This window comes from Temnothorax americanus, unplaced genomic scaffold (genome assembly GCF_048541705.1).
Source record: "Temnothorax americanus isolate GAGA-0224 unplaced genomic scaffold, ASM4854170v1 Scaffold68, whole genome shotgun sequence".
In the NCBI taxonomy this organism is placed as follows: Eukaryota; Metazoa; Arthropoda; class Insecta; order Hymenoptera; family Formicidae; genus Temnothorax; species Temnothorax americanus.
In genome coordinates, this window is record NW_027509790.1 from 165,607 (window position 1) to 178,452 (window position 12,846).

The following is a 12,846-nucleotide window of genomic DNA, read 5'->3' on the forward strand; positions in this document are numbered from 1 at the left end:
CTAGCGGTTCCTCGAGCCATCCGCGGTCACCTCCTACCAACCAGGTACTCGAGAAAATTTTCGAAAAGCTCGCACAGCAAGAAGAACGTCTCACGTCCATTGAGGTTAGGACGACCGTGTCGACCGAGCCCGACGCAGCCCAGCCTTCGGCCACGGACCCGAGCGGAGAGGGGGAGACGGTTCTTAGTAACCGGGGCCGCGAACCAGGTATGTTCCCTCAGTGACCCTCGACCCCGACCGTTGTCGGCTTCTTGGCAAAGAGGGGACATAACCGACTCCGCGCCTCTCCGCACTGCTTGACGCACAGGGTTCCCCGAGGTAACGCAGGACCGTTCTGTCTCCTTCCTGGAAGGGTCGCGAACCGCTCAGGGAGAATCAGCGACGGGTCATAACCCGCTGATGGACGAGCTGTTCGGTCCGCTGGAGAAGCCACCGCCTGACTGCCCATGGCCCTCCGCACTGCTCAACTTTGTCCAAAGCACAGCTCGCAAGGGCTTAGTAGACGAGCAGCGCACTGGACTGCTAAAACAGCACGAGGCGACGGGACACCTCGCCGTACTGGGTCCACCGAAGCTTAATAAACTCCTAACCCCGGCTCTGAAAACGGCAGCCTCGGTAGTGAAACGAGACGAACATCAAGCTTCGGCACAGGTTCAAGTGGCAGCACCCTTGAACGCTTTTGGATCTGCCATCGCGGAGCTTCTGGCACCGGAGGTAAGAGAACAGCTGCCCGAGAGCGTCAATCCAGTACTAAGACGGCTGGCAAAAGGGCTATACCTGCTCGCAGACCACCAATATCGCCTTTCTCTGGCAAGGCGAGCATTCATCAAACCGTCGCTCAGCCTCATGGGAAAAGGCGTCGCGGACGACGCTCCCATCGACGAGTGGCTCTTCGGAACTGCATTCGCGGAGGAACTGAAAGACGCCCAGGCATGCGAGAAAGCGGCGCGTGACCTCCTGAGACCCGCGCCGGTAGTAACGAAACCTAACCCGCAGCCGGCAAAACAACAGCCCGCGAAGCAGCCGGGTCAGCAGAAAAAGACTTCGGGAAAAGGGAGAGCCCCTGCCCGTCAGAACACTTCGTCGGCTCGCCGAGCAGGGGCACGCTCTACATCGAGCCGCTCCCGGAGATCCCGCTCTCGCTCCCGCTCCCGCCGACGCCGCTAGCTCCGGTAAGACTGGGGGGCCGTCTGGCCCATTTCTTCCACAACTGGAAAAAGATAACAACGGATCCCGTAGTGTTGGGGGCTATCCAGGGATACCAAATACCTTTCTCCTCTCCGCCACAGATGAGACCTTTTCTCGACGAACCAAAACTGTCCCCATCAGAGGCCGCGCACTGCGATCGAGAAATCGACCGCCTCTTGAGAAAAGGCGCCGTGGTCACTGTAGAGCCATCAGTGGATCAGTTCTTATCCCCATTTTTCCTGCGAGAAAAATCCTCAGGAGGCATGCGATTCATCCTGAACTTGAAAGAACTGAATTCATACATCTCTCCTCCTCATTTTAAGCTAGAAGACTGGAGGACAGTGGTGCGCCTGATGCTCCCCAACACAGAAATGGCCACGCTGGACATTGAGGATGCCTATCTCCATGTCCCGATCCACCCTCTTCACAGAAAATTTCTCAGATTCCAATGGCGAGGGGTGACTTACGAATTCGCGTCATTACCTTTCAGTCTTTCCACGCGCCACATATTTTTTCCAAAATCATTCGGCCAGTGGTAACATTTCTCCGCGAAGAAGGATTTGAATCCGTGGTTTACTTGGACGACTTCCTCCTCCTAGACTCGTTCAAAGCCAAGTGCCGTGCCAATGTACGGGCGTACATTAACCTCCTGTCATCCCTAGGGTTCATAATCAACTTCAGGAAATCTGAATTAGATCCAGCGAGGAAAAGGAAATACTTGGGGTTCATTTTCGACTAGGAACGGCAGTCTATCGCGATTCCCGAAACACGCAGGGAGAAACTCCTCAAAATGATAACAGGATTTGCCTCAAAATCCCATTCCACGATTCGAGACTTCGCAGCGATGATCGGCTCTCTCGTCTCTGTGTGCCCGGCCGTGCGCTACGGCCTTCTTTACACCAAAAGACTCGAAAGAGAGAAATTCTTGGCGCTATCAGAGACAAACTCCTACGCGGCGGTAATGCGTATTTCCGAGGTCCTGGAAGAGGATTTCTTATGGTGGCGCAGGACTCTGTCTAAGCCACACCAGGACAATCGCATCTGCACCTGTAGTTACGCGCTAGAAATTTTTTCGGACGCCTCTCTGTCAGGCTGGGGAGCCTCCTGTGGCCCACACAGTGCTCACGGTTGGTGGTCGGAGACAGACAGGGCCCTCCACATTAACGCGCTAGAATTGAAAGCTGCCTTCTTCGGCCTAAAATGCTTCGCCACAAGTCTCCAAAACTGCGAAATACTACTCAGAATTGACAACACCACAGCCCTGTCTTACATCAACCGCTTTGGTTCAGTACAACATCCTCTTCTCTCCTCCCTCGCCAGAGACATCTGGCAGTGGTGCGAAGAGAGGAATATCTTTCTGTTCGCTTCCTACATTGCCTCAGTCGAAAACGTTATCGCAGACAAGGAATCCAGGCGCTCGGATACCGACACAGAGTGGTCACTCTCGGACCACGCGTTCGACGACATCTCTAAGCACTTCGGCCCTTTCGACGTCGATCTCTTTGCCTCACTGCTCAACACTAAATGTGAGCGCTACGTGTCCTGGATCCCTGACCCGGGCTCCTTTGCAGTAGATGCATTCACCTTGTCCTGGAAGGAAATCTACTTCTACGCTTTCCCCCCGTTCATTTTAATCCCCCGCGTCCTGCGAAAAATCGTCGACGACGAAGCGGAGGGAACCCTGGTGGTACCATGGTGGCCCTCACAAGCCTGGTTCCCTCTTTTTCGCCGCCTGCTAATATCCGAACCAATTAGATTCGCACCTTCTGAGTTTCTTCTGTCTGCCCCTCTTAGGAAGAAACATCCAGCACACAGGACGCTTTTCCTGGGTGCAGCCAGGTTATCAGGGAGGCGTTTAGGATCCGCCAGGTACCGGAGCCCTCACTAGACGCACTACTAGCGTCGCTTGCTCCATCAACGCTGAAGCAATATACACGCCCCATACGGGCCTGGTGGTCATTCTGTCGGATACACAAGACCTCGCCATTCTTCCCAAAGGTATCAGAAGTTCTCGGCTTCCTGACAGAGGAACTTGAAAGAGCGGGCTCCTTTTCTACCCTCAATACCTCGAGATCAGCCATTTCATTGCTATCCTGCAACACAATCGGCGAAGACCCTCTCATAAAGAGATTCTGCAAGGGTGCGAGCGTCCTGAAGCCGCCACGGCCCAGATACGATCACATCTGGGATCCTGCTCCCGTTATTTCGAAACTCGGAACATTTTTTCCGCACGAAGACCTTTCCTTGGAGAGAGTCACAAAGAAACTGGCTCTTCTCCTTGCCCTAGGCTCGGGTCAACGCTGCCAAACACTAGCAGCACTTAGACGCTCACAAATTTCCATCACTGAAGAAAAAATGATCTTTACGGTCCCCGATCGCATCAAAACGTCCGCTCCAGGCCGCCGCCAACCACTCCTGATCTTTTCGCGGTTCACGGAACGCAGCAATCTCTGTATCGTTAACCTCCTGGAACATTCCCTGCGCCGCACAAAAAACTTACGGCCAGATAACTGCGACAAACTGTTCATCTCGCTCAAGCGTCCGCACAAAGCAGTAGGCGTACAGTCTATAAGCAGGTGGATTCGCGAAACGCTAAACGAATGCGGAGTGGACGGAAACTTCACCGCACACAGTACACGCCACGCCTCCACATCCTACGCGGCCAAAAAAGGCGACACTATAGATCTAATCAAAAGAGCAGCAGGTTGGTCCGCCGAAGCCCGAGCGTTCGCAAAGCTTTACAACCGTCCAATAGTAGATACACACGCCTTTGCGAATGCTGTTCTGTCAGACTAACGCCTTATATTTTACATTACTCATACTTCTTGCATTGCACAACTCCAAATGTGTTAAAAAAAAAAAAAAAAAAACCCCACTGCGGGACATAATAAACTGCATATGAAGATCCCTGACAAGATCAACTCTTTACATAAACACCAGCTACCAGATTCGCTATCCGCAACGATAGGGCAAATCATTCTTTAAACATCTACCATGTTATTCATCCGGACGAGACCCCCGGCATAATCTAAAGATTAAACGAACTTACCAAGTGAAGTTCGATCTTGATTATGCCGGGGGTCTCGTCCGGATGAACTTCCCACCCAGTAATCCCGCCACCTGGAACGGCGAGGACTCGCCCATGATTTGCCCCGGTTTTGAATAATGAAGGAGACGGCGCCACGCCGGGGCGCTACGGCGCAGCGCCTCGGGCCTGCCGCGCCACCTGAGCGCGGGGCCTTCGATTTAGTGAATCTCTGAACACTGTTGTCAGAAGACGTGCACAGAGCACGACTACCATGTTATTCATCCGGACGAGACCCCCGGCATAATCAAGATCGAACTTCACTTGGTAAGTTCGTTTAATCTTTAGATTAATATCGCGTCGAATAAACACACGGCGTTTGTTCGTTTTTTTCTTTGATCGCCGAGAGCAAAAAATGATTTTGTTGAATGAAATATCGAGTGTGTATATAATGTACTTTTCTTCTTTCTCGATGCCACACGAGAGTATTTAGCTATCATCTCGCAAAAAACACGTTCACTATTGCGTATACGATCGCGTAATAGACACTATTACGGATTAATATCGGAAACGCATTTTTCTTGGTCGCCGAGTAATCGGGCATTGTCGAACGAGTATCGGACGTTGATAGCGCGTTTCCTCTCCCTCGACAGTACGACAGTATTTGACAATCACTCGTTAATCGATGAAAGGATTATTACGTATGTCTAGCCTATCGAAATTGAAATATTGCCGGCGATTTTTTCGCGGTCCATGGAATACCGGCGCGTTTCTCGCGTTCTTCTCGCACATCGAAAATGAACACGCGGACGCACCTATATATGCGAAGGTAAATACGCGTCGGGAGTATGATGTTAAATTGCGTATACCGTGTAAATTTGCGCGCGCGATAGTAATCGATTGCGTTTTACGTGATTCACAATTTGCCGCGCGCGCGCGCGCATGTGTGTGTGCGTCGGTGTGGATAAATCGTCTTCTTAGAATTTCGAGGCGAGCAGAAATTTGGCATCGATGCGGAATAGCGACGCGCCACGGATGCAACTGGTGAGCGAATTATTTGTGATATAATTTCTCTTTTCGAATTTTATTTGATTTTTACGAGAAAGCTGGCAGCGTAACGAGCGCGTTCGAAAAACCGATCTCCAACGGAAGATTCTCATCCCTTGGGTGTCTGAGGTTTAAACTTTACACGTTTATCACGAGCTGCTCAGAGGATTGCGGCATGACGTGTCAACGGGAAAATAAAACATCGAATCTATATAATTCTGCGAGAGCCGATGCGCGTTATTTGAATGCGAAAGACTTCTCTTCTTTCTGTATATATTAATAGAATTATTTTCAAATATATTGATGTAAATGAATCAAAGAATTATAGGTAATTAAAATAATTTATTATTTAATTATTATTTCATATCTATGAAATAATAATTTTATTCCTGCAATTGTTGTGTTAGTAAACAGCAAATGATAATATATCTATCTACTTCTGTGGCGTTCGAAAAATCTAACAGCTGACGCGGGGACGTAGTCGATCGAGTTTCAATCGATTTCGCGCCTCTTTTCTCCATTTTTTTCCATTTGCGAAAAGTCACCGAGGATTAATTTGTAACCTCGGACAGCTTTAACTAATATTTATGGCAACGGCTCGTAGAGCAGCAGCCGTTTGAGGGTAAGAGCTAATGCGTTGCGTTACGCTCGATAATCCGATAAACGCGATTGCGAATCGCAATTTATGCGTCGCGTGCACGCTCGCGTTTTAACGATCACGCGCCGAAAACAAGAAGTGTCGATCAAGTCCCCCGCTTTCCCCGCGCGGCTACCGCGCGCGAACGGCTAATCACGCACCACTCTTGGAACTCACCTCAACTCGCCGTATCGCTGGTGTGAAAATTACTGTAATCGAAGCCGCGACAGAAAAAGGACTGTGTAAAGTGCCATACTTTCGGAAAATTGTTTCTTCAACGGGAAGAATTTCATACGGAACGTCGAGAGGGTGGCTGATACACGCGTTAAACACGGGCGCTTGTTGTGAATATTTATACGGCTCTTAAATTATTTATGAAGTCGTAAGCAAACGTGCCCGACGTCAAACGCTTAAATGCTTTTCTTTCACTACCCACGGAGATGAGTAAGAAATTTTCCGAGAGAATAATTGCTCTCGCGTATACGCGAGTACTACTTTATTTTTGAACCTCGTAAAATTGCAACGGCGTTACCGCGCCTGCAGGAAATCGATTTTACCGTATCACGTCGTAAACGGAACGACTCTCTTTTTACCGAGACAACATCGAAGCCCTTTGCCATTAATAAATTTACTTAGCGAATAATCGAGCGAAGATCGAGGCCGCGCCGTATATACTGTCTTCGAATATATACGGCGACTTTTGTATTCCTGGATCCGGCGTATATATTCGTGGTCATGTACATAAAGGATCCTAGGGGAAAAAATTGAAACATTACTCACGCGGCACCATTGTTCTCTCCCTTTCGTGCGTCCCCACATGCAAATGGTAGAGTTCTCCTCCGTCCGCCGGTGTATTTCAAGTTGAATTTCATGCTGAAGCGCTCTCGATGTAGCTTATCTATATTATCTGTGCCGAGAATCTCTTTCGTTCCGATAATGGACCGTCTAGTGGCACTTGATTTCAATTGACTTATCGGCACAACAAGATCATGATTTTTCTATTTGCTGAAATGATCTATCTACTTGATCGTGCTGCAGCTCACATGAGAGTAAACGGTTTACTAAGTAGTTGAATGTCTTCCCCAGATTCCATTTTATGAATGCTTATCTGTTTTAGCACAAAGCTCTGTCAAGCGAGCTGTTAAGGTAAAAGTATAATACCAATACCCGGACACTTAAGAATAGGTAAATGTACCAATGCCTAGACCCTTAAAGAAATATAAAATGGAAAATAATACGTTTGGATACCATAACTAAAATTTCAAACTACACGAAAAAGTATTTTCACCTTTGATTTTAATTCGCGTTATACTTATAAATAATAAAGGTGTCCAGGTATAAGTACATGTCTGGGTATTGGTACTCTTACCTCACTTTAGCCAGTTATTTTCGTGTAATTGTGATAATTTAGTGTACAGGTAATCCTAGAACTGTTCTTCTTCACGAACAGAATCAATTATTCTTTATTCAAAGTTTTAATTAATCAACTTCTATAAAAGTATCAAATTCTATAGAACACTTTCCATGTTTACAACGTTATATGTATAGTATAGCCAAGCTACAAAGACCATATTTGATTTGCATTAAAAACTTTGTTACTTTTATATATCTATATCGATTTGAAATTTAATTTATCTTTTAAACTAACCCCGGAAACTGTTTTATAACTCGAAACTATAACCAATTTTCTTAATTTATCCTTCAACATCTGTGATATAAAACTCTTATGGGATAGTAGGCAAAAATTGCACGTTACACATAATATATAAACTGTATAGTCTCTCTCTCGTAAAAAAGAAAAGAAAAATATGTAGCCGCGCGTAACGAGACTTTACGGTCGTATAACACGTTGATACTCGAGGTTCACGGGATACGGGATTCCGGACAGGGGAGGTAAATCGCCGATTAAACTTCGTACGTCGGTGGCAGTCTCGTCGCTTAGGGTTTAACTCGGTAATAATAACGTCGCTCGGAGTCCGGGGTCCCCGAAAGTTAACGACGATGTTACGCGTCTGCAAACGGAACGACGACGACGGACCGGACAGACTTCGCCGCGCTCGCTCGTTTTAAAATTAATCGACCGACCGATGTTCATTGGGGAACGACCGAACTTCCCGGACAACGTTCCTCGGATAGACGCTTTCGGAGAATTCCCCGGAGAGAAATGAAGGAGATACGGAGAAACGGCGCAATGTGAAACGAGCGACCGGATAGAATCGTTCAAATTTTCATCAACAATGCCGGAGAGAGAAAGAAAGAGAGATTGTCGGCGAGCGGCGTACTTTCGGAAAAGTTCGTTTTCGCTTCGCTCATCCCTTCGCTCGGTCGGATGCTGTGCGCCTTGAAGAGCGTCAAGGAGCGCACGCAACGAATCTTCATGTCCGCAGCTATCGCGTTTCCCCTTCATAACACCCCCCGAGCATTTGTCTTCATTTCTTGCGCCACTCTAAACGACGGTACGTATAGTTATGATTTAAGGCCGTAGTTCTGCGGCGAAGGTGAAGAAGAACACAGAGAGGTGTATATAGTCGCGGGTAAAGCGAGCTTTCGTCGTCGACGATCACAACGAGGACGAGGACAAGGAGTGAGCGTTGCTTACGTTTTACCGACGAATCGCGAAAACCGCGGTATAATCGGTCTCGCCCGTTGTAACGTCGCGTCAGGTGCGACGGGCAGGTAGAATGGTAATTACTAATTAGACTATCGCGTGACACGAGAGTCGGCAAAAAGTGGGAATTTTTCGATCGGCTTAGAACGTCGCCTGCGTTCCGTCTTGATAATCGTGAATTACGAACTCGCTGGGTTTTTCATTCGACCAGCCGCGACGTACAGAAATGTCGTTTATCTTACGATCTTATACAAGACCGTTGCGAGAGACGGGGTTGGCAACGCGGGGCTTACGGGAACACGATCGACCGTTTCATCCCCCGCTTGGAGATCCTTATCTCGCGGTTTTGTCTTTGAGACGGTTCCTCGCGCGTGGCGCGAGTTAGTGAGAAGGGGGGGGGGAGTGTCGTTTAGTGCACCCGGGAATCTCGTCGCCGTTATCATACTCGGGGAGAGCTGTTTACAACTTTCCAGTCACGACATGCCTTATTATCGCCGACTACCGGGTGATTCCGTATGCCGCCTATATCGCGCTCTCTGCTTCGCAGGAAAATAACAACTGGCACGTAATCCTCCGTGAATGACACCACGCCTGCTGCTACTCGAGCGTTAATAAATGCATCGTATATGCAGCGAGCGACCATTGTTAAGTCGCGACCGGCCCTCTTCCCCAGCATGCATGACGGTTGTCACCGAGAAAGAGAGCGACAGAGGTTTTACAAATTGTAAAAAAAAAGTCGGGCTCCGGCCGGGCAAGCGCGAACAAACGTGAATGAATAACTTGCTTATTAGCCAGTACTGATGATGCCATTCGCGCGCGTTTGTGCGTACTTCTTTGTTTGGTCTGAATCGATTTCACACTTCACATATCGTTGGCTGCTGTTTCATACTTATTAATAACTAAATTTTTAAAAATTTAGAAATTTAAATTAATTAATCTCTTCGTTTATATATTAATTAAATTTGTTACATACGCTTGATACGGTTATTTTCAATTATTCTTTATTAATAAGTATTAAAAAATTCGATGCAGGTTTTACTCTTTAACGATATTAAACTATGATAATAAATTTTGCAGCTATTTGTTTAATCAACCATACAATATTAATGGTTTTAAAAACAATTTGTTTATCTCTTTCATAATGTTACATTTGAATTATTTTCATTTAATTTACATACATATCTTTTGGCACAAGTAACTCGATTTAACATAAAAACAATATTACCCGCGACTCAATGATTACCCGAGGAAAGTAAATTTCCCAAGTTAAGAAATTAATGGAGATTACAAAATGTGCATCCGGATAAACGCCAAGACGAGATAGCGTGAAATAATCTTAACGTAGGTTTCGCGTCAGCAACAGCGTGATTTTTTTGCGAGTCGTCCTTAGCGCCCCAACGATTCCGCGAGAAGTGCGGTACTTAACGTAGTATTAAAGGCCCGATAACATGATGCTCGTTGGAAAGTTGTGACGCCATTAAGATAATCTCCCGCGGTAGTATTATGCAGTGCTGCAGAAGCAGAACGACAGGGTTCTGTGGGGTTGGGACGCATCGCAGGAATAGAGAAACGTAAGCAAGAGAATATAACGAGAAAAGCGAGAAAGTAACGGCGAAGAAAGTCTGATTATGAAGCGACTGAATCGCTTCTCTCATCTGAGAAAATCGCAAACGGAACGCAATTAGAAATAGAATATAAAATGACGAATTTGCACGGGTTTAATTTTTAAATCTGTATTCGCATTTTTTTAGATTGATTTATTGTACTACTTGCTGTTTTTACGGCGATAAAAAATAGATATCAAAAAAATTTAATGAAAAAAGAATGATCTTTTTTTTTAGCTATAGCTCCAATTTCTTTTAATATATTAAAGTAGCTTTAAATTTATAAGTAGAAACTTAACGAAGTGTGTAATCTAGTAAGACTTAGTTTTTCATTTTTAATTCAGCAGCGATAATGTGGGGACGTATGTTAGCGAGTAAATAAATAATACTGCGTTTTTAGCAAAAATGTGATTTTTTAATAAAAGAATTAATTATATTTTTTATAATTATATTATAAAAGTATTTAAAAAAATATTTTGGACATTTATACAATTAGATTTTATTAATTATAATTGGAGTATAATATTATATCTTACACAGTCTCATACATTATAGCTACAATTTTTCATAGCAATGTTACTGATAGGTTAATAAGCTTTTTTTATTACTGGACGTTAAAATGGCAAACAAGAGAATTAACTTATCCATTCTGCTTCAATTTGCAGTAAGACAGGTAAGAAATAAATAGAAAAAGGAACAAGGATAACGGCTTGCGTGAGAAGCGAAGTATAAGTCAGGGAAAATCGAAAAAAGATTAAATTATGCTGTTTGCAATGCAATCCTTTACATAATCCAGCAGGGTTTACTCGCGAGCAAATACTCGCAAGTTTACAAACGGCGCATTGGTGAAATATCTCGTTGGAAAGAAGAGTCAGTTTATGACGTGAGAGATTGATATAAAATTAGTTGGTTAAAAAGTTATCGCGCGCAATGTATTGTACTTAGCTCGAAAAACAAGTATTAACGGCGTGATTTAAAGTTGTAAAATTGAAGTTAAGAGAAATCTCTACTCCCGCTGGAGATTTAATGTTACTATAGAAAACACACGGGCGCGATATCGTCGCTTTATCCAGCCGAGAGAATCTCATATCGGGAATTGTTTGCTGCGGAATGAATTATAGTACGGGGTTGAGAATAATGAAAGAGATACGCGAATCGAATTATCCACGAGCGAAATCGATGCAATTAACACTTAAATGGCATTTGCTGGTTATCGCATCTGTTAAAAAGAAATTGAGATCGATTTTGCGAATTTATCTCGTGTATATATTTATACTTATGTGTTTGTGTTTGTGTATATACATACATATACGTATAAGCCATCTATTTTAAATTGGGTACATATTATATACCCTTAGATAAAAAGAAAGCGATTATAGGTATATACCGTGCATATATGAGAAAAATGTAGCCATCATCTCAGTTTACATTGGTAATTTGTATTATGTCTGTATTATATCTGTCTATATATACCATTCTTTCTGTGCCGAAGATTACTTAATTTTATAACAAGTTATTGATTTTATGAAACATTGTTCATATGTCTAAAGTGCACAATAATGTTTTAATAACAAGCGGAGACAGTTAATTAAGTATTTTAATTAGCAATCTTTTAATTAAAAATAACTTAAAATCGGACAAACGCGTTTGATCGTGTAGATGCATTAATAATGTAAGTATAATGGGTAGAATGTCAATACGATCCGAAACGCCAATGTTGGTGCATACAATCGATGCATGCATATAACATTACTGTTTCTGACGAAGCTAGTAATGATTTTAACAAGTATTTTGTTAGGAACAGTAATGTTCTGTATATGTACTATGTACGTATATGCATTATGTTGGAGCAATACATTGTTCGGAGTAATATGGAAATATCGTGTGCCGCAATTGTGTACTTACAGTGAAGGCAGCAAAATGTAATAAGCTCATTTATCGTGCATAGATTATGCATGCTTTCGAACATAACGCAGATCAAATGGTATGAATCACATAAATTATTTTTACATAAAACGTTGTCAAACGTACTGGCCATTTTATAACACAGATGTTTAAGTGAAACGTACTGCTTCGAAGAAAATCACACTTGACATGAAATATAGATCGAATTATCGAATTAGCGCGCGAATGACAGATTGTTAATCGTCAATGATTAATCAATAATTGCAGGCGTAGAATCTAATCGACTGCTATGTGATTGCTGTTTATCCTGTAGGAAAGATTGAATATCCGAATGAAGCATTAACAATACAGAACGTCAATCAAAATGGAATTACGTGGCTGCAATATGTGCAACTTTTAAAATAAACCCTAAAGCGTTGCCGATTCATTTTATTTTGTTATCGGATATTCCATATCATTTTACTTCCGTAAAATCATGAACATTTATTTGCACTCTTACGAAATAATTTATCGAAGCATGACGTGTATAATTCTCTGTTTGACTTTAACATATAATTCTCTCTTTGACATTTATTATTGTACGAAAAACGAAAATGATTTCCATCCTCAAGAGAGTTAAATAGTCAGACCAGCGAGACATCGATCGAATAACAAATCGTTCGAATCGGCCAGATGACCATAAATCGAGCTTTCCTCGTTGAGTTGACGACTCTCGACCTCAATTAGCACTCGATCTTTGTTTTTTGTTCGGCACAAAGGTGTGCCGGCTTCAAAAGAATATCATGTTTCTAACGCATACCGATAATTACATGCGCACGCCAGTCCGAGCACT

The 12,846-nt window shown here is 44.1% G+C and overlaps 2 protein-coding genes across 2 annotated transcripts in view; both read left to right on the forward strand.

Annotated features, from left to right (window-relative positions):
• Positions 1-12,846, forward strand: part of LOC143905852 (opioid-binding protein/cell adhesion molecule homolog) — a 225,127-nt gene that overhangs the window by 106,403 nt on the left and 105,878 nt on the right. The window lies entirely within an intron of this gene.
• Positions 400-4,526, forward strand: LOC143905862 (uncharacterized). Its single transcript, XM_077421503.1, has 3 exons — positions 400-949; positions 1,012-1,172; positions 2,983-4,526. Exons 1-3 carry the CDS (start codon positions 400-402, stop codon positions 3,982-3,984), a joined length of 1,713 nt encoding a protein of 570 aa, XP_077277629.1. The 3' UTR covers positions 3,985-4,526.

Excerpts from the sequence above, each read along its gene's own strand:
- LOC143905862 (XM_077421503.1), top strand. The coding sequence starts at position 400 with ATGGACGAGCTGTTCGGTCCGCTGGAGAAGCCACCGCCTGACTGCCCA. Across the intron at positions 950-1,011 it reads GGCATGCGAGAAAGCGGCGC|CCCGCGAAGCAGCCGGGTCA; the intron begins GTGACCTCCTGA and ends GCAAAACAACAG. Across the intron at positions 1,173-2,982 it reads CGCCGACGCCGCTAGCTCCG|GAAGAAACATCCAGCACACA; the intron begins GTAAGACTGGGG and ends TGCCCCTCTTAG.